The sequence below is a fragment of the Juglans regia genome, chromosome 1 (genome assembly GCF_001411555.2).
Source record: "Juglans regia cultivar Chandler chromosome 1, Walnut 2.0, whole genome shotgun sequence".
NCBI lineage: Eukaryota > Viridiplantae > Streptophyta > Magnoliopsida > Fagales > Juglandaceae > Juglans > Juglans regia.
This window is the reverse complement of record NC_049901.1, coordinates 44,550,010-44,575,386: the sequence shown is the minus strand read 5'-3', so window position 1 is coordinate 44,575,386 and position 25,377 is coordinate 44,550,010. Positions and strand designations below refer to the sequence as shown.

General features: G+C 34.8%; 2 protein-coding genes across 12 annotated transcripts; both read left to right on the top strand.

Annotated features, from left to right (window-relative positions):
• The first annotated feature begins 7,650 nt into the window (after positions 1–7,650).
• LOC109012623 (heat shock protein 90-6, mitochondrial) lies at positions 7,651–14,593 on the top strand. Of its 2 annotated transcripts, none has more exons than XM_018994342.2 (20): positions 7,651–7,931; positions 8,865–9,053; positions 9,131–9,204; positions 10,041–10,166; positions 10,245–10,338; positions 10,434–10,517; positions 10,606–10,749; positions 10,840–10,953; positions 11,133–11,192; positions 11,313–11,387; positions 11,483–11,587; positions 12,032–12,172; positions 12,271–12,363; positions 12,453–12,530; positions 12,707–12,961; positions 13,062–13,164; positions 13,317–13,491; positions 13,608–13,713; positions 13,825–13,914; positions 14,218–14,593. In XM_018994342.2, exons 1-20 carry the CDS (start codon positions 7,809–7,811, stop codon positions 14,389–14,391), a joined length of 2,403 nt encoding a protein of 800 aa, XP_018849887.1. In that variant the 5' UTR covers positions 7,651–7,808; the 3' UTR covers positions 14,392–14,593. The 2 variants fall into 2 exon arrangements, with proteins under 2 accessions (XP_018849887.1, XP_018849886.1); XM_018994341.2 differs by having other exon boundaries at positions 11,310–11,387.
• Positions 14,594–15,702: 1,109 nt separating this feature from the next.
• On the top strand, positions 15,703–19,070 carry LOC109012624 (OBERON-like protein). 10 transcript variants are annotated; one of them, XM_035683110.1, is made up of 4 exons: positions 15,703–15,810; positions 16,041–16,086; positions 16,892–18,046; positions 18,156–19,070. In XM_035683110.1, the coding sequence occupies exons 3-4, from the start codon at positions 16,912–16,914 to the stop codon at positions 18,770–18,772; spliced, it is 1,752 nt and encodes a 583-aa protein (XP_035539003.1). In that variant the 5' UTR covers positions 15,703–15,810; positions 16,041–16,086; positions 16,892–16,911; the 3' UTR covers positions 18,773–19,070. The 10 variants fall into 10 exon arrangements, with proteins under 10 accessions (XP_035539003.1, XP_018849889.1, XP_035539006.1 ...); XM_018994344.2 differs by having other exon boundaries at positions 16,810–18,046; XM_035683113.1 differs by having other exon boundaries at positions 15,704–15,810; positions 17,027–18,046.
• The last annotated feature ends 6,307 nt before the right edge of the window (positions 19,071–25,377 follow it).

Here is a 25,377-nt window from a genome sequence, read left to right as displayed (position 1 = left end):
TGATCACGTCAAACTCCAGAAATATTCCCTCTAATCCTTGTCTTTTCTGCAGGACCCACCTCTCTCCTGATGATCTGAACACCCTTGAAAGGAGAAAAAAATAGATGAGCAAGTTCAAAAAAGATACGAAAGAATACATAATATCACTCCAAAACCCACCACAGTAAGCACCATATCTTCTTCAAAGCAAACAGGATTTTAAAAGACAAGCCGACATCATGTGCATTACCTAACCATCTCTTCCCCACAAAACTCCTTTCCAAATGCTACCATCCATTCCGTATTGGACTCTCTCTCCCACCCTTTTCCTCCTTCAAAAAGTCCTCTTGCCCACACATCCACCAACTCAAGCCTCACTAGACTAGCCTCCGAACCTCTCCTCTTGGATTTTGTTACACAGTAGCCGATTCCCAATTATATATGGCACCATGCCGAATCAATTTTTAAGAAATATAAAGACGCAAATGAATAAACTAATGATAATTAAACAGAACTAACCTATCTCCTGTATAATGTATACACTTGATCTGGCCCGGACCCTTCATATAAAAAGGTACTCTTTTCTCCAATATTGGATCATAGGCAAAGTAGTGATATCCCACCATGGCTAGCCCCTCCATTGCTCTCCTTCAAGAAAGGTTTAGGCACTTGGAGAAAGTTAAAGAAAGAAGGGAGGAGAAAGAGCTTCTAAAACTGTTATCAGATACTACTGAAAGGAGTAGTACTGCACAGATTATGCATTCTGAGACTTCAAAGTTACCATTTCAACCTCATGAAATGATCGCTCCACAATTTAGGTCAAATCTTCAAGATCCACTCTCCCTTGGGCTTAACTTGCAGACCAAGCTAGATGATATTCGAGACAGGAAGATGCTACCCTTGACAAACTTATGGCCGCCTAATGGTGCAGGGACGGCGAGCACATCAAGAAGTTCTGAGAATTCGGACGTTGATACTTCTCTCCATCTGTAGGCAAATCGTAGTAGTCTTTTTGTTTATGGTTTTCTACTGCAGTATACGTTAACTTCTTTGTTTGTATGTAAGTATATATTGGAATAATTTAAGATGCTAATCTTTATCTATGCATGTTCTCTTAATTGCCTCCGTACTGTTCAGCAATAATAAAGGCCATCTTAGAATTAGCCGGTTGGGAGTGGGTGGAGATGTCAATAACATATATACATGAGTTTTTTTTTTTTTTAATTGTTATTATTCATTTAAAATTCTCATTTCGTTACATAAATTATTTTATCTCATCTTATTTAATCATTCTAACTTTTTTAAATTTTCACATAAAATATAATAAATAATTTAATTTTTTTAAATTTTAAAATAAAAATTTTATTAAAAAATTATATTCTGATAATATTTAACTTTTAATTTTCATCTCATCTAATTTATATAACCAAATGAGGCGTAGTTTTTCATTTTTTTAAATCGGTTTCACACTTGAAGCTGGCCAAGATTGCAGTGATTTGGAAATAAACCTATACATGATATAGATAGACAGTTTAATTCCTTGACAAACCATTCTAGATCTTGAAGTACTAGAAATACTGATCAAAGGAAATATACATTATATGATTCTAAAGAAATTACAAAAATAAACTAATTCTAAAGTGACGTGTGTACATTATATCATAAATTTTATATATATATAAAATATATATTTAGATTATAAGTTTTACTGCTGTGAAATCTCTTTGTAAACCTAACCCTCGAATCTATTAATCGGATATTTGTCCAGCGGTGCTTGAAGTCTCAACACAATTACGCATGCATCAATATCTCAGAGAATTAAGAGCGTCCATCTACTATATATTTTGGAGTCAACAGTACTTCTGCCATAATTATACTTCATCGGAGGATATAATTCTTTTGAAAAATCACATGTCGATCTCATTGTCGTCATTTACATGAGATGATTCTTTAGAGTTAAGTTGTGTTGGTTGTTATTTTTTGCAGTTGAAGTTGTGATTGTTTTATGATATATATGTTGTATTAATATATATATATATATATATATATATAGAGAGAGAAAAAATCTACACAACATGATCCTACTATTCACGCAACCTCAACACACCACACTTTTTTTAATTTTTATTATTTTTTTCTGTTATCAAATATTTAATATATGAATAATGAATAAAAGAATTGAATTAATCTAAAAAGAATAAACTCAAAAAAAATTTAAAAAAAATATTAAAAAATTTAGTGTGTGGAGGTTGAGAAGGTTGTATAACATTGCTCATATATATATATATATATATATATATATATATGTGTGTGTGTGTGTGTGTGTGTGCGCGCCTGCATGGTACTATATATGCCAGTAGTAGAGGATTTCATTTTCATGAGTTCTACTATTCTGATTTGATGATCTTATGTAATGCGTGAGGCATGCATGATATAACACCCTAATTCCAGATGAGTTGGACTAGGGTTAATCATATCATATCGTATCGTATCAGATCATATCATCATATTATGATATATATGCCATGTTTAACTCTCGTTGTAGGATTGTGCTATCTTTAGTGGCCAAACTAGGCAGTATCAGAATGTGAAATTTTCTCTCATTCATTCTCAAAACTCAAAGTGTGCATATAAGAAAGAACACGCAGAAAAATCACTTTATTTCCAAAGTGGATGTACTCGTATCAAAGATGTTGGTACAAACTATATAATATAATCAAAATCATCATATCAGAACCAAAAACAAAGTCAAATATAGAATCATAACAGAATCAGAAAGTCATGCTAAAGGTTTTTCAGATGTCATATCATATCAAACAGAGTACTAGACATTTTCATATCATTTTCACATAATCAAAACAGATTCAGAACATCTTCTTATAACATATACAAAATTCACAAATTTCATATTCGTTCTTTTGCACATTTTAGAAACAACATGTCAAAATATTGCTCATATCTACAACAGTAATGTCAGAAACACTTTCTCTTTTATACAGATTTCATGAGTAATGCAGAACACATAACTGAGGTTGTTTTCACATTTCTTTCAAAATATATCATGCACATTTTTCATAAATTCAACCTATGTTCATTTTTTTATATATAAAGTCTAGCATAGGAACCTCGCTTACTTGGACTTTTTAATTTTTCTGAAATTTTTCACAACAGTGCCAAGAGAGTATAAATCCTCACCTATAAAAAAATCATGTGACTTGTGTAAATTTTCCATTAAATACATACTTCATAATTAAAACCTGAGATATTAAAAATCTATTTTCCCTAAATTCCAAAAACAGTCTAACTTATTGTGGGCCCGAATTCTCAAAAATTGATAATCTCTCTTAAACTCATAATGCATCGGTATTAAAATTGCACGACCCATGTCCCTTGTCAATATGCATGGCCCAATATCAAATATACAAACCTATCTGCAAGCCCATGGCCCATGTCAATATGCATGGCCCGTAACGAGGAAACAACTAATTTACTTGAGAGTGAAGGAGAAAAAGAGAGAGATACTTACGTATGGTGGGAGGGGTGTGTTAATCGAGAGGGACAATGGCGTGAGGTGAATCGGCGGTGGGTAGTGGTTGGCCAAGGTCGACGATGGAGCATGAAGGCAACATAAAGGTGCAACGCTCAGTGGGATGCTTGATTTGTGATGATACGGTTTTCGTTTGGTGTTGGGTAAGGGTGGTTGGGCATGGTTGGGGTTCGCCTCATTTACTGCTAAAAGGAGGCCGTTAGGGTGCCGCCATGAGGGACTGATGTCCATCGTGCTTTGTTGCTGCAGTGCTCTGTTTTCACCATACCATTGTTTTGAAGTTACATGTAAGAGATTGAGCAGTGGCTTTGTCCTTTTGATATGGAATTGTGGTGCTGGAACTAGGCGGAGTTTACACTGGTTAACTTGTCACATGTGGTGTTGTTTGTTTGTGGAGGAGGGGACACGCGACAGTGTGGTGCATAGCGGCTACCTAGCGGCTTTGCTTTGTGACGATAAAACAGGGGTGACGGGCTCTCGGTCTCAGTTGGGGTCGAGCGATTCTCGCTCGAGGGATAGTGAGGCACAAATGTTTATGCCTAAGAGGTGAGAGACATGGGTTGTCGGCATGGAGGAGACTAGGTGGCGGAAAGGAACCCATATATGGACTGGATGTTGTCATGATCGAGAACAGGGCCTTGTGAGAGAGAGGAACCAATGCGTGGGATTAGAGGGAGGAGAGAGGGTGGTGTGGGGCTTATTCCGTGGTGGTTGATGGTTGAGTATGGTTTGAGAGGGAATGACCTGTGGCCTTAAGTGGTGGTTTCCTGGCAACACTCACAGAGAAATGAAGAGAGAGACGTCTGCGTGTTGGGTGCAAAGAAGAGAAAAACTAAAAATAGAAAAATTGTGGGAGAGTGAAGTAACTGCTGAGAAAGAGACTTTTGGGAGTGGATAGACCGAAGTGGCATGAGAAGGGAATGATATGGTGAGCACAAAAAAAAAAAAAAAACACAAACGTGGGAGAGAAGTGAAGGGGAGGAGATAGGGAGGAGATAAATATGGGGAGAAGAAAAATAGAAAGGATAGGGGGAAGAAACTGCCGGGCGGGTATTGGGAAGATGAGAAAAAAAAAATTTACCAAAACCGCGTCGTTCTTACAAGCGGGTTAGGCTTAAATGATCTTGGGTGTAAGCTTTGGGCTGGGTGTTAGAGCACTTTTGTATTATACAAAAAAAAATATATAAATTATTTAAAGAATTGTTCTAAAAAAAAGTTTCATCCAATTATGTAAAATAAATTATAAAATACAATTATTTTACTTTGATTTTTATCATGTAAGTAAATTCTTTTTATTATTCATCATTTAAAATACATATATTTCATTTTCTTCTAAAAAATATATTGGAAATATTTGTAAACAAATTTTTTCATATTTTGATTTTATTTTTAATTTTTATTTGGCTCATAATATATTTTTGTTTTACGTATAGGACTGAATTATTTTTTATTGTATATAAAAATAAATTGTAAATATAAACAAAATATATATGGATATTATAAATTTATTGGTAAAAATAAATATTTAAATGATATAGAAAAAAAATAAATAAGTTGATGGATGATATATTATAAACGTCAGTATGTAAAAATAAAAATAAATTTTAATAATATATTTTAAAAGATAGGATGAAGAATCTATTAGAAGTATTACTACACATGAGGCAACTAATTCGGGCTTCAAAGTTATTTTCATCAATTTAATTTGATTTGGGATGGGATGTTATTGTTGTTTCCGCTTTGTGCTCGTGCACGACGAGTATTATCTAAAGTCGCCAAGAATAAATCTTCTTTACACACTATTGTGTGAAGAAGCCCCAACACACCTAACGTGCTGGGGTGAAAAAAAAAAATTATGAAAGGTGTGCTGCGGCTTCCAGCTGATGCGCAGCACAACCCTTTAATATTATACACACTGTTTTAGCACCTAAACATGTAATTATGATCTTTTCTAGTCATATAGCGTCAACCCACTATTTATTATGAAATCCATTTAAATTATAAAAAATCAAAATACTATTTATTAGTTGATTTGGTACATCCCTATATGATCCTCTACGTCACGGGTGTGTCTTGATTTGTTAAAATCTAGACTTGTAGGTATACAGTATAACTCCCTTCCTTCTCTCTTGATCAAGAAAAGTCTCTGTCTCCTTGTTTCGCCAGAGAGGAGAGTAGTTAGGGTGAAAACCGATTCTTTCAAAGTGATTTTTGGATAAAATTGACGCTAACCGATGGAAAAAAATTGGGTAGAGCAACCGATCGTAACCGGTCGATAGAGAAGAAAAAACCGATCGAGGCGGTTCTCTGACGGTTCTCGATCAGATTTCGATTCCTCTAACGGCTGGATTCTTCTGAGACGATAATGAGAGAGTTGCAAATGAGAGAAATAGAGAGTTGCAGAGGAGAGAGAGAGAGAGTTGCAAAGGTGTAAAACGCGAGAGAGAAAGTGAATGGGAAAGAAGACGATCCAATTTCGAAACGGCGTCGTTCAATTTAATTGAAACGGCGTCGTTTCATACATACTTTTTCTTTTCATACATTGTTAAATAAAACGATTTCGTTTGGTTTAGTACAAAATGGTGTCGTTTTTATTATGTTTTGTATACTTATAGGTGCAAAACGACGTCGTTCCACTTAAACTTAGATAGAACGGCGTTGTTTTGATTAAGGTATATTTAAAAAAAATATAATTTTATTTTATCAGTTGGTTCTGCGGTTCGGTCCAGCTTCAAATTAGGACTGAACTGCTAGACCGAACCGCTGAACGTTGGTTCCTTGAATTTTCCACCGCACGCCGACCTGTTCTCCATCGATTCCGACCAGTTTTGACGCGGTCGATATGTTCCCGTCGATGGCTGTTGGTTGCGTCGGTTTTTATTCAGCCTTAAGGGTAGTGTCTTCCTCTCATCTTCGTTCCATGCACTTTCAGCACCACATTTTTTATATGTTCTTTTCTTAATTTTTCTAGTTTTTTATTTCTACCAATTTATTCTAGGTCGATTTATCGTTTTCTAGCGACTGGATGTCTACATGTGTCCCACTATACAACTCTTCAACCGTCGATCTACTGGTGCAAGGCAGAACCGACCTAAAAATCTCGATGCATGAGTCTCACGCGTGGCGTAGCCCACATGTGGCCACCACGTGACATTGCATCGAAACACTTTTTGACAACACGTGCATCGTATCAATAGATTCGCCATCCCAATATTTGTTAGATCTGACCCACCCCATTCTAATACCATCCCCACATGGAGGTGCATGGCCTCCACACATTGCCACAATCGCGCCTGAAGAAATCCAGCCACTGGCGGTTTGAGCTAGTCGATACCATCTATCCTTCTTCGAATATCAAGCCAACAAATTGTAATGTACCACACCACCTCTAGAGATGGCACCACAGTCCATATAGTGGATTGTAAAAAACCATATTTAAGATATTGTCCATATCATCCACTTTGCGGAAAAAATAGGTGGTGATCAATTTTTTAATCTTAAAATTCGATTTATTTTCTTTGTTTTTATATATATTGCGCTTATTGTAAAAGTGGTGTTTGTAATGTCGACTAATTTTTTGTTTGAAAACACTAACCTCCACGTGTACCTTGATATTTTTATTTTAATAAAATGTTTGTTTTAGATATATAAATGTATATATTTATGATGAAAAATTATACTTATAATCATAAAATATATAAATATTACGTAATCTTTTTTAAAAAAATAAATAAATAAATTATAAATTTCATTCTTTTTTAAAAAAATTACGTGATATTTTTAACAATTGTATCCCGCCTTACTCTTTTATGATAGCTTCTTAAAAAACCGGCTTATAAAACCAACGTTTTTTTTTTTCTCTCAATCAGTTTTTATTTTTATCCCTAACGAAATGACCAAAAAGCTTCCAAATGATCTCGTTCATTCGTAGCCGTAATAGAGAAAAATGAAGGATCGTACATAGATTTTTTGTATTCTTATACGTTATTTAAAAATATATAATTTTATTTTTTTTATAAAAATAAAAAATTATAAAAAAAATAAAATTATATAAAATATAAACATAAAAAAAAGTAAAATCATATTTTAATTATGTCTATAACTTTTCAAAAATGAAAGCGCAGGCCCCACAGGCATTCTCGACTCTCCAGAACCTTCCCAAACCCCTATCGGAAAGGAAACCCCTACTAAAACCCTAACACCCTTTTCTCTTGCTCACAGTCGCACACTGATCAGAGCCCGCACTCTTAACGCACGTACTCTAGAAGCTTCTCTATTCAGCATGCACAGGCTCTCTCGGCGCTCCGTTTCCTCTATCCTGCGCACCGGCGGTGGTGCCGCACGGTACCGTAAAACTGTCACTCCGATCTCCTCCTCCTCCACCTCCGTTCCCATCTTCGACTCCGTATGATCTTCAATTTTCTAATTACAATATTTTTTTTTTAGATTTTGATTGATCATTAAAATGTTAAATTCTTTTCCCCGGTTTTTTCATTTTTTAGTGAAAAATATCCTCTTTTATACCTTTTTAGTGGAAATTGATAAAATTTATATTTGGGTTTTTATTTTTTTGCATGTTAAAACCATTTTCTCTCCCTCTGTATGTGCGTGCCCGCATGGAAATTCATGTTTTGCTTAGATAATCATAGCTTTATGGTAGTGTAATCGCATTTAAGAGCTTATTATATTGTTTCACCTGCTTGTTAATATTTATATTATGTAAAGGCATATGTCTAGCATTTTTTTTATTTTTTTTGATGTTGAGAAACCTCTCCAAGGCACGGCCTGCGGACCCACTCCTGCAGAATAAATCCAGAATAAATCCCAGTCCCGTGCACCGCATCTTCGAAAGTTTTTCTAGATAGAACTGGTTAAATTGCTGGCTTTTTACAAGGAGTTTGACCCCAAAGATTGTTTACACCCATGAGGGTATATGTCTAGCATTTTACTTTTGTACTTTTTCTAAAATTAATTTTTTTTGTAACTATTTATTGGTATTACTGTTTATACTGCATTTGATAAGTATGCAATTTATCTAAAATTTTCAGTTGCACGGGTTGGCGGATTACCTTATTTCTTGTTAATTTGTTTTCTAAACTTGTACGGACCTTTAAAATAAGTTAAAATTGTACAGACTTTTAAGATTGATTATATTTTTTCCATATAAATTTGGTTCAACTGGTAGGTGCTTCTAATAAGAACAGTCTTGTCCCAATTGACCTTCAAATCTTTTGGACGGTTCTGTTAAACTATTTTATCGCTTCATGTTATTGGTGTTTGTTTTGTGCTGCACTGCCTTTTTCTTGGGGAATGATGTCGGATGTTTGATAATGAGTAGGTGGGAGTGGACGAGTCCAGAAGTCGATGGTACTCAGTGTTACCTGGTGGTAGAAGTCTTGCTATCAAGTCTTCAACTCAAGTAAACTTGAAAGACTCTCTGATCTTGGGCAGGAGATATGAGTCTGCTGCTGCAGCATCTGATGCATCGGCCACCCCACCAGCTGAGAGATACGAGTATCAAGCAGAGGTACACTAGGGCTGGTGGAGCTTTTATTACACAGCATAGTGGTTTTGAACTTTTCTTATAATTTCGTCTTGGTGCAGGTCAGTCGTCTCATGGACCTCATAGTTAACAGCTTGTACAGCAATAAAGAGGTGTTTCTTCGGGAGCTTATCAGGCATGTTTTGAGTCATCTGTGGTGCATGAGTAATATTTTCTTAAATACTTCTGCCTAGAATTATTTTCTATCTTGTTAAATTGGGATTAGAGTTTAAAATCTGCAGCCGCTGGAGCATAGGCCAGTCATTATCAAATTGCAAATTCTTCTCTTGTAATCCTTCACACTTTATCAACATTAACAGTTCAATGAATTATAGGATGATGATTATCGTTTTTTTTTTTTTTGTGATTTCGCATAATATCATTTTTTTGATAAGTAATAATTTTTATTGATGTGAATGAAATTAGGCAGTGCCCAAGTACACAGGAAATATACTAAGAGAGGCACCTAATTACATTCTAATAGACTAGAAAGAAGATAAGAACTCATGAACATTCCCTCCCCTCAATACAATAGCAGAAAACCACTGGAAAATAGAGAATACAAAGAAGTTCCAGATTTCCCCCATTGCACGCTTCTTGTTATTAAAACATCTGTCATTCCTTTCCAACCATAAACACCACATTAAGCACAAAGGAATCACCCGCCACACGGCTGCTAATTGGGCACTACTATGAGACCTATTCCAGCATGCTAATAGGTCCACCACACTCTTGGGCATAGCCCAACTTAGCCCAGCTCTACTAAGAATTAATATCATTATTCTGTCCTGAAAGTGGATGTGAATTTGATGGGAAGCTGCTTGGGTTTAACGGGGATTGCTGCATTGTAGTTGCTCACTAGCATTGAACTTCAAACATATTCTGAGAAATATCAACCCCAAAGAAAGTTCAAGTTACGTTTGAATAGGATGGCACTAATTATTTCTGTATGTGATCTATTAATACCCACAGCAATGCAAGTGATGCCTTGGACAAGCTACGGTTTCTGAGTGTTACAGACCCTGAGCTTTTGAAGGAGGCAGCTGATCTTGATATTCGTATCCAAACTGATAAGGACAATGGGGTTGTAACTATCACGTAAGCTGCACTCATAGTTTCTGAAATGATCTTTCCATTCTCATATACCATTGCTGAAGCCCCTTCTGCTCAATGCAGGGATACTGGCATAGGTATGACTCAGCAAGAACTTGTTGACTGCCTTGGAACTATTGCGCAAAGTGGAACTGCAAAATTCTTGAAGGCATTGAAGGTCTTATCTTCTCAAAAGACACTTTAAGTTTGCTCGATCCTTGTGCTTTAGTCCAAGAAATGTTACGTACTTAAGGAAATTGAAAAACCTCACAGGATAGCAAGGATGCTGGTGGAGACAACAATTTAATTGGTCAATTTGGTGTCGGATTCTATTCAGCATTCTTGGTTTCTGATAGGGTATGTCTCTGCCTCAAAATCCAGATTTCTCGCCCTTGAATTCCAAGTTTTAATGGTATCTGAAAATAACATATCTGTTATTTTCAAGGTGGTGGTCTCAACAAAGAGCCCAAAATCTGGTAAACAATATGTGTGGGAAGGAGAAGCCAATGCAAGCTCATATACTATTCGGGAGGAGACAGACCCTGAGAAACTTATACCTAGAGGAACCCGCCTTACATTGTATCTTAAGGTGAGAAAGTATATTTGTTTAAGAGGTGTTTGTTAACTGTTGATTAATTCTCCAAACTTACTTTATGCTTCATCTCCATCTGATTTCCAGCGTGATGACAAAGGTTTTGCACATCCAGAGAAGATTCAGAAGCTTGTGAAAAACTATTCACAATTTGTTTCATTCCCAATATACACCTGGCAGGAAAAGGGATACACCAAGGAAGTATGGAAATTTGCTCCACACCCTTAGTTTTACTGTACAAATTTCACAACATATTGTCATAAGTAACATGAGTGAATGCACCCTCTAAGATCTCAAAGGTTCTTCTTACCTTTTTAATTAGCAAATAAAGTTTGCACATCTTTAAAGTTTGCACATCTTCCTCTTGGGCTCTGTTTCAGGTTGAGGTTGATGAGGATCCAGCTGAAGCCAAAAACGATGAACAAGATGACAAAACTGAGGTATAGTTTCTTGATTTGATTTTCCACGTTCTCATTGAACACGAATTGCATTCTGCTTGTAACTAAGATTATGGGTTTGCAACCATTGCACAATTGACCCATGACTTTATAATGTAGCAGAAGAAGAAGAAAACCAAGACTGTTATTGAGAAGTACTGGGACTGGGAGCTAACTAATGAGACCCAACCTATATGGGTGAGCTTGAGATTTCATAATTTCCATATTTACTGAGCATCAAGCAACACCATTGGTTTAGAAAAATCTAAGGCATGATCCTGTTGATTGTGCAGCTTCGCAATCCAAAGGAAGTCACAACAGAAGAATACAATGAATTCTACAAGAAAACTTTCAATGAATACTTGGATCCATTGGCATCTTCACACTTCCCAACAGAGGTAATTATGATAATTGCACTCTTTTACAATACTGCTCGATTATAACGCACTTGCTTGTTCGCAGTTTCCTATTTTCCTCTTTGAAAGCCCATTCACACATCTTTTAAATTGTTATGTGCTACTATCATAAAATTCAGACTTAACTCTAATTGAATGAATAAATGACAGCTAGGCTTTTTCTTGTTCTCAATTTCCTTTTTCCTTTTGGATTCTCTCACATATATTTCAAAATGGTATTTGCTTCTAACATTCTGCAAAGCTTAACTCTATTTTTTTTCTTAAATTTTTTTTACAAGAATGCTGGACTCTAATTAAATGAGGAAAGAATGGCTTAATTCAGCATTTAGTCTTTTGCGGAATTTGTGATCTTTTCTTCAGCACATATTCTTACATTATGGTGGCTGTTTATAGTGCTTTCTGAGCTGATGGAGGCTGTTATTGCAGGGTGAGGTAGAGTTTAGGTCTATACTTTATGTGCCAGCGGTTGCTCCCATGGGAAAGGATGATGTAATCAACACCAAGACCAAAAATATAAGGCTTTATGTGAAACGCGTGTTCATTTCTGAGGACTTTGATGGAGAACTGGTAAAAATAATGACCAGAGTTTGGTTGAGACAGGACTTATTTAGTTTTGACCTAGAAGTGTTTTCTGGTGCTAATCATTTTCATTTATGCTTGAACAGTTCCCACGATATTTAAGTTTTGTAAAAGGTGTTGTGGATTCAAATGATCTTCCACTCAATGTCTCACGTGAAATTCTTCAAGAGAGTCGACTTGTAAGCAACATCTATCTTTTTATTGGGGACTGTTATCTTTTTTTGTTTAGCCATATCACTTCTAAGTTTGGTTCTTTGCTGTACTGAAGGTACGAATTATGAGGAAGCGTTTGGTTCGAAAAGCCTTTGATATGATTCTGGGTATATCGTTGAGCGAGAACAAAGATGTATGTCATCATAATCGTAGTCATCTTCTTCTTATTCATCTTCCTTCTCTCCCTACATCATGCTTATTTGTTTCTGCATGGCTGTGTGCCCCTGGTGTTCGTAAGAACAAGCTTGGCAAACTGTGGAGGACCATATATTTCCATTGTTGTTTTTACATGTCTACCATTTGTTCTAGGATTATGACAAGTTCTGGGAGAACTTTGGCAAACACTTGAAACTGGGTTGCATTGAAGACCGTGAAAACCACAAGCGTCTTGCTCCATTGCTTCGATTTTTCTCTTCCCAGAGCGAGCATGAGTTTATCAGCTTGGACGAATATGTTGAGAACATGAAACCTGAACAAAAGGATATCTATTACATTGCTGCTGACAGTGTAACGAGTGCTAAGAACACACCTTTCCTGGAGAAACTTAGTGAACAGGATCTTGAAGTATGTGCTTGCTTTTCATATATGTTAGGGTTTATTCAATTAGGCTATGCCATGGGTTTCATCTGATAGTTATGTGTGTTTTACTTAATTCTATTGGTAGGTGCTGTTCTTAGTTGACCCTATTGATGAGATTGCCATCCAGAACCTGAAGTCATACAAGGAGAAGAATTTTGTTGATATTAGCAAGGAAGATTTGGATTTAGGTTAGCCTGTTGAATTCTTGTGTGAGAGGATGCATTTGTTTCTCTCATATATCAGCCATCTTGTTTGCCAGAATCAGTAATGTTAATAATGATAGGTGGACGGTTCTGAATAACATAGACTTAATTGAATGGTGCAATTTGGATTTTTGCAGGTGATAAGAATGAGGAGAAAGAAAAGGAGCTGAAGCAGGAATTTGCACAAACATGTGATTGGATGAAGAAACGTTTGGGTGATAAAGTTGCCAGTGTTCAAATTTCAAACCGTCTGAGCTCATCACCCTGTGTTCTGGCATCTGGCAAGTTTGGTTGGTCTGCCAATATGGAAAGGTAAATTTCCTTCTGTTATTGCTGTTAAATACCATGCTTTTGAGAATATATATGACGTAGTCTACCTATAAAAAAAAAATTATATGACGTTGTCTGTCACTTTCAATTCATCGTAGGCTGATGAAGGCACAAGCTGTTGGCGATAACTCTAGCTTGGAGTTCATGAGAGGCAGAAGGGTGTTTGAGATCAATCCTGACCACCCAATCATCAGAAACTTGAGTGTACTGTTAACATAAAAAGCCTAGCTAAACGAACACGCAGATACACACACACAATATATCTAGTGGCAACTTACATAGCTTTAGTAATAATGTCTCAACACTGTTGTGCAGGTTGCATCCAAGAGTAACCCAAATGACGAAGATGCTCTGAGAGCCATTGATCTTTTGTATGATGCGGCTCTGGTTTCCAGTGGTTTTACTGTGAGTTTTCATTCTTTCTGAATATCTCCTGCTCTGAAGATTGCTCTTATAATGTTGAATTTGGCCTACATTTTTATTCTTGAATCTGACTGCCTAAGGAACCCATTATCCGGTTTGGTGAGGCACATGAATGTGCTTTTCTTGAAGTCACAGAGGTGCCAGTGTAGCAAGTGGGACAATTGAATTCCCCAAATAAATTCGGTACCACCTAAGAATGCAGTTGAAGAACCGAAGTGTTTGTCAGTGCATTTGTTACGAGTTCTATAATAATATATCTAGATGACATAATCTCTTGTTTTGTAGCCTGAAAATCCAACACAGCTTGGTGTGAAGATATATGAGATGATGGGCATGGCTCTTTCTGGCAAATGGTCAACACCTATTGAAGAAGCTTCTCGTGCAGATGCCAAGTTGAACAATACAGAAACAATTGAAGCTGAGGTGGTAGAACCTGTCGAAGCTGGTAGTCAAAAATGAGGATCCAGAAATATAAATACATAATATATTTTTAATTTATTTTCTCATTCTACCTCATATAGGACATACTCTAATTAGCATCGCCTCCTCATTTGGAGGTCTCGGCTTAGGTAGACTTTTTGGTGTAATGTTGAATTGAAGGGATTGTCTTTTTTTTTTTGGTGGTTTGGTAATCTGAAATTTATTCTCTTTGGGACATGGTTCTCGAGTAGTAGCATGGGGCAATAAACCACTAATTATACCTAGAAACTGGTCGATGCTTCCCAAAGGTCATTCATTCTTGACCTTCGATGTGGCAGTAAGAGGAAATTGTAGCACCACTACAGCAGTTTGTTCATCAGTAGCAGGGGACGTTCTGTTCGTCACTACAGGTACTATCCAAAGTACCAGTCCGAACCAAGGGGAAGCGATGACTCTATATGAAGGCATCAAGGGAAGCAATTGCCGGTCTATTAAATATATAGTTATAGTCGGAGAGTGTCATTGATGCTGTTAAAGACCCCGAAAAGGCCATGGACTGGTCAATTCAGCCTATAGCAAGAGACATCAATCATCTCCTCCTTTCCTTTGAAATTTTGGAAAATATGTCGAGATTTTAATCGATGTGTGCATTCAATTGCGTAATGAGCAGCTTCAACCAAAATGTATGGCTGCCTCCCTCATCTTTATGCCGTCAAGTTAGCTGCGATTACATAGTGGGAAAGGTCCTCCAATTGGATCTATTGCAAGAACACTAGTTTCCGTTTTGTAATAACTAAAGACAAACTTTATATAATCTTGCCTTAATAAAAACAAATAAAATAAATCATAAAATAAAGCCTGCATTATGTATTTAAGGTATTAAATTAAGAGTTGCGGGCAAAGATGATTCTTTGGAACAAATATTGGAATTCGAGAATAGACGAATCATCCTTCCAATTAAAACCAATTAAATTCAAAACTCTTAAGGTCAAAAAATTCCAAAAAGCAGCCGAACCGAGCAGCGTCTTTTACCAATTTGTCCAATCATTGACCGTTAATTCCAGAAAACTCTTTTCGTTCGTAAAATAGAGAAAAGATATTTATAATTATAAATTATGTTATTATTATGTAATTATTTAAAATAAATAAATAAAATATGAGATTTATATTAAAAAAAAATTAATTTTTTAATAATTAATTTTATAAAATAAATAAATAAAATATGAGATTTATATAAAAAAAATAATTTTTTAATAATTAATTTTACTCTTTTATAAATTACTCAATATCTATATATAAAATGGCGGGCTGTGTTCCCATTCTGCCCTTGAGAGATGATATATATTTTGGGTCCCTTCTCACTCCTCTCCGGGAAATCGAAGTTGTAGTCTTCATCCATCCGCTTGGATCTCAGCTCGGCAAAGTTATCTTCTCAAGCCTTCTCTTTTCTATCTTCCGGTGAGTTCTATTTCCTTTTTTATTATCGCCCTCATAAAAGGGCGCAAACTTCAACTATATTTTTACTTTCTTTTTCGGTCTTTTTTTCATATTTTTTAAAGCTGTCCTCTTTACGAAGCGGAAGTGGCTTTTTATGCGCTGATAGATTTTTTGGGGGGGTTACTTTTTTGTTCTTTCGTTCTCTCGTTCTCTCAGTAATCAAACATGTTGGGAAAACTTGCTATAAACAGGTCCGTGGTAGAGTGTCTTTTCCTCGGTGATCTGCTGGTTTTATTGGTATGCTGTATTGTTTATATTATTTTATTTCTAAAATGCTTTTTGACCTGTGTTTATATTGCCTGAATTATGTGCTGTGCTTCTTTGTTCTGCTGATAAAATGATCTGCATCAGCATGATTGTGTTTGTGCGCAAAGCTTGAAAGCTGATAAGACACTGAAATATTGGTTATAGATGATTTTTGATCGAATATTGATCATAGATGATTGAATTTGTGTGAAGCTATAATACATGCACATAAACATTTGAAGCTTGAGAATACGCTTTTATTTTTATTTTTTTTTAATTTTTTTTATTGGCACTGAGTGTCTGGAAACAGCTTCTCAACTAATCCCAGGAGTGCACAGGCCCTCTACAAAGAGTTTCCTACAAGTGCACTTCGGGTAAATCAAGGGGAAAATCCTCCCGTCCTGACCCGTAGAGATTGTTTGCACCTAAGGGGATTTGAACCTTAGACCTAGGGGGAGCATACCCCCAAGCCTAGGCCTTTACCACTTGAGCCAACCTCTTACCCATCTTGTTTAAGTGACTGTTTTGCCTAATTTTCTCAGTCCATATGTTTTGTGGAATGATAATAATCATTTGTCCTCGGTTTTATGAATGAAAAGTTTTGCTTTTGTGTTTGTTTTCTACGCTTAATAGCTTTGCATGCTTGAATGTTTGGTTTGAGGTATATTCTGCTATCTTAAGTTTTCTTGGTTCTTCATTTAATGTGGTCTTTAGGATAAGAGATAAGAAGTTATAACTTTTGGATATGGGTGCCAATGATAATTAGTACAATGATCCTATTGCCGACCGGCTTCAGGATTAGTGGGAAACTGATTGATGGGTACGCCATCTAATTCTAATATTCACCACCAATCTTCTTTGAAAATGCTGCCTCCACGTCAGCACCCAAGGCCTGGAGGACTACAAACCTCACTATCCCTTGTCTCTTCAGATGCCCACCTCTCCCCAGAGGAACCCAGATCGCATTCTGATCAAATTCGTGAATCACCAACTGAGAGTGCTAGTTCTCGAGAAACTTGGCCCACTGCCGATGCCATCATGGCAAAGAAGATGATGGAAAATGGGAAAGCTGAAAATGATTGTCCTGCACAATCAGTCATTCGCCGAGTTTCTATTGCAGATAAGATATCTCTTCGGGACATAGCAAGAGAGAGAGTTGATATTATTTCTGAAAAGATGCATCATTTACCTGATGAGGTTCTAGAAGAGTTGAAAAGTGGACTCCGAATTATCCTTGAAGGCAATGGTGGTTCACAGCAAAGAGAAGAATTTTTAATGTTGCAGAAGCTTCTCCAGAGCAGAAGTGATTTAACCGCAAAGACATTGATTAGAGCTCACAGAGTACAGCTCGAAATTCTTGTTTCAATAAACACTGGTATTCAGGCATTCTTGCATCCTAGTATCAGTCTCTCTCAGACTTCACTGATTGAGATATTTGTCTACAAGAAATGCAGAAATATAGCATGCCAAAACCAGCTCCCAGCCGATGACTGTACATGCGATGTATGCATTAACAGAAATGGTTTCTGCAATCTTTGCATGTGTGTAATCTGTAGCAAGTTTGATTTCGAGGTAAATACCTGCAGATGGATTGGGTGTGACTTGTGTTCTCATTGGACTCATACAGATTGTGCTATACGTGATGGACTCATTTGTATGGGTCCTTCTGTTAAGAGTGGAGCAGGTCTATCTGAGATGGTTTTCAGGTGCAAGGCATGCAATCGGACATCTGAGCTTCTTGGTTGGGTTAAAGATGTTTTCCACAACTGTGCACCAGCCTGGGAGCGGGAGGCTCTGATGAGGGAACTTGATTTTGTTAGTAGGATCTTTCACGGAAGTAACGACCCTCGAGGGATTAAACTCTTTTTGAAGTGTGAGGATCTCAGAGAAAAAATGAAGAGTGGATTAGAGTCATTGGCAGCTTGCCGGGCAATTTTAATGTTTTTCCAAGGTACATATACTTAGAAGCATTCTAAAACTTATAGAATGTATGGTGTTTTGCTTTTGCTTTCTTTCTTTCTTTTTCCTTTAATTATGATATATCTTTGTTCCTTATGAAGAGCTTGAGGTGGACGGTTCAAAGAGTATGGAAAATGGGGAAGGTGGACGGATGATTGCCCCACAGGAGGCATGCAATCGTATTGCTGAGGTGGTGCAGGAAGCCATAAGGAAGATGGAAATGGTGGCTGATGAGAAGATGAGAATGTTTAAGAAAGCCCGCATGGCTTTTGATGCTTGTGACCGTGAGCTTGAGGACAAGGCAAGGGAGGTAAAAGAACTGAAGCTGGAAAGGCAGAAAAAGGAACTGCAGGTCGAAGAGCTGGAGAAATTTGTGAGGCTTAAACAGGCAGAAGCTGATATGTTCCAACTCAAGGCCAATGAGGCAAAACGAGAGGCTGAGAGGCTTCAGAGGATTGCTCTTGCCAAGTCTGACAAATCAGAGGAAGAATATGCGAGCAGTTACCTGAAACAACGGTTAAATGAGGCTGAGGCTGAGAAGCAGTTACTGTTTCAGAGGATTAAGCTGCAAGAGAGTTCTCGTGCATCACAGAGCAGTGGTGGGGGTGACCCTTCACAGATGCTGATGTATTCCAAAATCCAAGATCTGATTTACAATGCCCCACCTAAGTCCAACGGCCAGCCAAATGAACGTCACCCGCTCAGGACAAATCCATAAGGAGTGGTTTGTAGTATGTTGCTAACTTCACCATATAATTATTGAAATCACTTTGTTGCTAGGCTAATGTGGATGAATTGCTGTTTGGTTGTGTGTGATATTTGAACAATTTTATCTGTCTAAGGGGAGCATACTACTAAAAATCTATTTGGAACTAAAAGCCGTCTCTTCCATTGGTATATCTATGTACAAATGCGTTGGTGACCACACCATGGTGCTGGTGCTGCAGTATGTATATGAAATGAGATGAACTAAATTTATAGATATTATACTGCTTTTTAAAATTGGTGGAACTTCAGATGTGAGGACTTGTTTCATTACTGGCTTTTTCTTAAACCTGTTATATAGATCATGACTTGGACCAAGACTTTGCTTGAATACTTGTCCCTGGAGTGGCAATATTATTTTCCTACATACATGTTGCTTTTAGGTTAGTTCGCAGATGGCTTATGCATGAGGAATTGGTCTCCTTTTTCTTCCGTCTGTCGTTTGTGTACATTCTCCTTTGCGCGCACTTGGTTGGCCAAGACACTATAGGAGCAAATAAGAGAGTAATGAAATGAGGTTTCTGCCAAGTTCTAGCAGACTGGCACTAAAACACATGGAGGGTGGCACTAAAACACATATGGAGGGTGCTAATAAATAATATCATCAGATGTCACTAATAAAATCTTAATGATAGTGGAGAGCTAATCCTTTCTAGTTTCTTCAAAGTGGGTTGAATGTTAAGTGCTCAGGAGGTTCACATTACAGCTAGAGAAGGCAAACATGATATAGGATATCGTTGCCTGCTTGTTTGAAGATGGGTTCGAACATTATAGTAAAAAAAAAAAATAACATTTATTATGGATAAAATGATGGAAAAAGTTCTCTTTGTCGTGAATGAAAATTGAACAAAAAGACAGCACCATGAAAAAACTTGATAAAAATGTTGTGCTTTCATGAAATCACATAGAAAAAACGCAGGATTGCTCGTGTTGCAAAAAGCCACAGAGTAGAGTTCAAAAAGAGAAGGCCAAAAAGTATCATGGTTAGATGAACAGCTACAATCCTCCAATGTCTGCAATTTTGTCTCTACCTTGATTAGGTTGTGTGTCACCTTCTGCTTAGTAACTAACAGTGTTTTATTATACGATGTGGCAGGACCCATATCCAAAGGAATCGTGCCTGTGACCTCACAATTAATTCAAACCTCAATCTTAATGGTGCTTTGTCATTTATTTAGTTGATAAAAATCTAGGATGGCCTCCCATTTTGGTCGGGACAAGGAACAAGGGTCAAAGCTGATAATGTAGAAGAAAGACGATGGCTTATTGTACTATCGATTGCTTCTCATTTCCTATATATAATTGAATCCGGGTCTGGATTTGCAGTTGCATACGGAAATTGGTAGGAAAAAACAATGAAATTCAGGGGGAAAAAAAAGAAGAGTTTTAGGAGGAGATAAGCAAGCAAGCGAAATGATATTTGCAAATCGTGAAATGTGCAAGCGTCGCGTAATTTCTTTGAGAAAAGTGAGTAAATATATGATCAACATAAAAAAAAAATTTAATAATGGATCACACTCTTTTTCAAAACGATTGCTCAGTACTTTATGCATTCGACGATTGTATGTAACATTATTCACTGACCGATTATATTGGTCAAATCGAAATATTTTAGGAAATAACTTAAGAGCCATTTTAGTTAGGTACGAAACTTCCTACAATTATATAAACAAAAGCTAATAATTGTATAAATTTAAGGCGAGAATTGGATGGGTTTTTAAACTCAACCCAATAATCAAGCATGCAAAATAAAGCGAGTAAACAAAGGATTAAGCCTGCATGCATGCATCTTCCAATAAACCAATTAGCATATGCTGACTTTATGTTAAATAGATTATTTTAGGTCATATTCTAGTTTTTAGCTTCAACATTGACTGATTAGGTACCTAATCAGAGACAGCAAAGCTAGCTTAGCTACGACTGCATCATGCAGATATATTTAAAAGAAAATGATCTGACCTCACAAAGAAGCTGACAAGGAAATGCCAGAAACAGCCCAGAACCCCGAATACCCTCAAGATTTTTGAGCATATCTTTGGAGTGAGCTGACCACCTGCATACAAACATATATGTTATTTAAAGAAAATAAATTCATAGAAAAATTATAAAATGAATAAATAAATGTTGGAATCGATCTTTTTTCTTTTTGCCATGAATACTTTCACATGAATATTGTTATCAATAATTCAAGAGAATAGAGAATGCATGCGTGCAGTACTGGCGATTGATGAACATGATCATGGGATTTGAAATTTCTATATATGTTTTCTTTTAAGGTAGTTTCAAGATCAAGGAACAAATTAAATCCTAGAATATTCTTTTGATCCATCTTCTCCAAACTCCAAACTTGGGCAAAAATAAAAGATATCTTTACAAAATTAAAAGTAGGGATGCATGAGATTAAGATCATAGATAGATACTAATTAACTACTGTTTGTAGTGCTCGATCTAAGACATCTTTATATCTTGGAAGATTGAAAAATTTAAAAAGCTAACTCAATTATATACTGTTAATCATGATTATTAATACATGGGGGGGCGTGGAGAATCTTAATTTCCTCCTGTACCCCACCACCTTGGTATCACATGGCATACAAAAACCAAACCCTACCCTACAGTGCAATGCATTAATAATTTATTTGTAAGTAGGAGAAAAAAGGAAGCTTGATTCAAAGTATGCATCATTAATATTGTCTACATCATCAATTAATTTAAACCAAAGCATGTGATCAAGCTCACATCATCTGCTAATTCATTCTATAATATCGATGAATATCACTATATATATATATATATATATATCCACACATATATATGATTTTGGACACATGCATGCTGGAGCTGGGCACCATATACATATATATATATATATATATATATATATATATGCTTCTGCACTCATGTTTCCTTTTGATTCTTTGCCACCAAATGAAGAAAAAGTGGAAGACATCCATCCATCCATCCATGTTCAAAGTCTCTCTCTCTCTCTCTCTCTCTCTCTCTCTCTCTCTCGTCTTGTTGACTTCTTCCCATTTAGACAACGGCAATGAATGAATTAAAGGCCCTTTGCAAAGTGAGCCATATGCATCACTATCAACAATAATATTGGTGCATGGTTGCTCACAGATAGTACTACTGATCATGATCTTTCCTTCACCTCTCTAGCGAAAAAAAAAAAAAAAAAACATATAGAACCTTTTCAGGCTTTCCATGTCTCAAATATTATTGTTTCCCTTTCTTTGACTTTCAAAAGTGTCCTTGTCATTTTTTTATTACTATCTATATACGTACTATATATGTATCCACTTGTGTGTAGTGGTCATTGCTTAATTAATAATCCAGACACTAACATTTGAGTTGAAATAAGTTAAATTTTTTATAAATAATAATGAATTGAGATAATAAAGTAAATTTTATGACGCTCACTTAAGATAAGTTTAGATGTATTTAAATATTAAAATAAATTTAAATATATTTATAAAAATTTAAAAAATATTATGGATCGCGCATGTAAAAAGGTATTGAATTGAAAAATGTTGTAGATTCTACGTGTAAAGAAGTTTTGAGTTGAGATGAATTTAGTAATTTGAGAATTAAGTGTTTGGATGTTAGATTCAACTCAAAATTAGACTGAACTGAGTTGATCTCAATACAATCTAACAACCAAACGAGGCCCAAAAATACATCTCTACGGTTAATGTTACTCCATTTATATATAATTGAGTTATTCTATTCTCAAATTTTTAATTTTATATTTTAAATTAAATTATAACATATAAATATTTTACTTCATTTATTTTTCTCGGCCAATCAAACCTCGGAAAAATAAGAATTATTAAGAATTGAGAGAGAAGGTGCAAAATGTTGTGATCTTTCTTTCAAGTGTTTGTCACTTTGATGTAAATGCATTTACTAAAGAATCAAATATCATTTATTATATAGGCAAGTAATCTCTCAACGATCTGACCATATTATTATTACCGATACGTTTTCATGATATTCCAGCAGAAAAAAAGGATTTCAATGCATGCGTCTGTTCAAGCAGTGATAGTTCCAAGTTTTTAGGCACACAATATTTTTAATTTATAAGATTTAAATTTTAAAATTTATTTTTAAAATTAAATTATATGGCATAATTAGGTATGGTTTGGATAGTGAGTTGAGATGAGATGAGTTAAGATGAAAATTGAATAAATATTGTTAAAATATTAATTTTTAATATTAACTTTTTTTAGATTTGAAAAAGTTGAATTGTTAATTATATTTTATATAAAAATTTAAAAAAATTATAATGATAAGATGATATAAAATAAAATAAAACGATTGTTGTATCCAAACGGGACCGAGCATTGACAATGGCCATTGCTAAGTCTAAATTTTGACTAAAACTTGAGATTTTGGCTAAAACTAAAAATTTTAGAGAGATTAATCCATATTGGACTAGTCATTCCAAAGTCAAATAATAATATAATATTATATTTTTTAATAATATTTTTTTAATTATTTTTTTATATTTTGTAAAATAAATTTTAACAAAATAAATTATTTATATTATATCTTAGAACTTTATTTACAAATGTTTAGGAGCATATCAACAATCATTTGCAAGCATACAAGTCTTCTTTAGCTGGAATTTTCTACTTCAACATAATTTGTAGGACTCCAATTTTTATATTCATGATAAAAAAGAAAAAACACTGCTAAAAACATAGAGAAAAAAAAGAAATGAAAGTGAAGAAGAGAAAAATAAGGGAATGAAGATGTTTGTTGGAAATAATTATAGAGTAAAATAATAGTTTGGAGATGAATAGTGACTAGTCAAATTTGAAGAAAGATATAGAATTATCGTACCTCAAAAGTAGAGCTATGAATGTTTGCCTAGTCCAATGCATTCCACTTTTGAGTTACCTAACCAAATTTTGACTAGCTCCTGTCATTTAAACATTTGGCTAGGCCAATGCCAAGTTTAAATTTTGGTTAAAATTTCAAGTTTTGGCTATAACATTAATCTTTGGTTAGGTGAATTCATATTAAATTAGTCATTTTAAAGTTAAAATAATAATATAATATTATATATTTTAATAATATTTTATAAAAAAATTATAATATTTTACAATTACATTTAATATATTAATTAATAATTTGATATTTTAATTATTAATAATAAAATAGATTAAAGTAGAAAATAACAGATTATTTATTAAAATTGAAATAAATAATATAGATTTTAAAATAATTAGATAATATAATAATTTTTAAAAATGATTAAAATATTATTTTGAGGAATGAATAATATCTGACCAAAGATGATAGGGAGCTTCATTCTGTAACTAGTTTTAATGATTTGACTAATATGTAGAAGATTTTATTTATTTCTAGCCAAAATACGAATATGCATTTAAGTTATATAAAGATCTTTAAATATAATTATTATTTTCATAAATTTCCGTTTTATCACCGGTAAGTAAATATCGGGATTGCCCCTGGTTCCATAAGATGATCAAGAGAGTAATTGAAAAGATGGTCGGTGGAACCTACCTTGACGAAGCTGACGTGTCGATTTTGTGATGGTTCAGCAGATTCTTTTTATTTTTTATTTGTTTTTACTTTGGAACTTATTCATAATAATAATAAAAAAAAAAAAAAGTAGAGGTGGAGAAAAAGATCAGAAAAGTTAAAGAGAAACGTGATATGTCAGTTGCAGCTGTCATTGGGTCCCACTTTCACGATTCCCCATATATCTTCCCTCTCTCCTACATAATAATATATATATAAATAATTTTAGAATTTTAAATCTTCACCATTGGCCTTGGGTTTACGTGTCAATCTGATCTGCGTTTTTGTTTTTTTATCAACCACAAAAGAAATCGATTTTAATCTCAATTCATATAAATTATAATATACTATATATAATATTATTCAAACTAAATAATTTAAAATACATTGTAAATATATATTTGAAAGAACCATAATAGATTTAAGATTAAAGTTTAAAAGTATTTTAATCGTTAATCATTAACATAGTAATTGATTATTCTTCATTTTGAATTTGAGACATTTACCAATCATATTAGTTGATATAACTCAATCTAAATAGCGTTTTATATCAATCATTTAAGTAATAAATAATTCAAAATATACTCATCATTAAATATAATTCAAAAAATCCATAAAAATAATCATATTTATTATTTCTCATATTATAAATATTAAAGAATAGTTTTATCATATACAATCACTTTTACATACTTCTTACGCACTTCATTAATGTGATTGGTCAAAATAATTATTTTATATTAAAAAAAATATGCAAAAAATACATAAAAATCACTACAGATAGAACTTTTGATTATAGAATTGACTATGATCGACTTTTATATTTTCAATATAAACATCATTAGAGACGATCCACTTCTTATAATAATCAAGAATCCCACCTTAGTGAGTGAGAGGAACATGATGCTTCTTAGCTCATTGGACCATATGATATGATTTGCTACACAATCCATGATTTTACTTATCATCTAGGAGAAACAAAGAAATTAAAGCAAGTGCTAA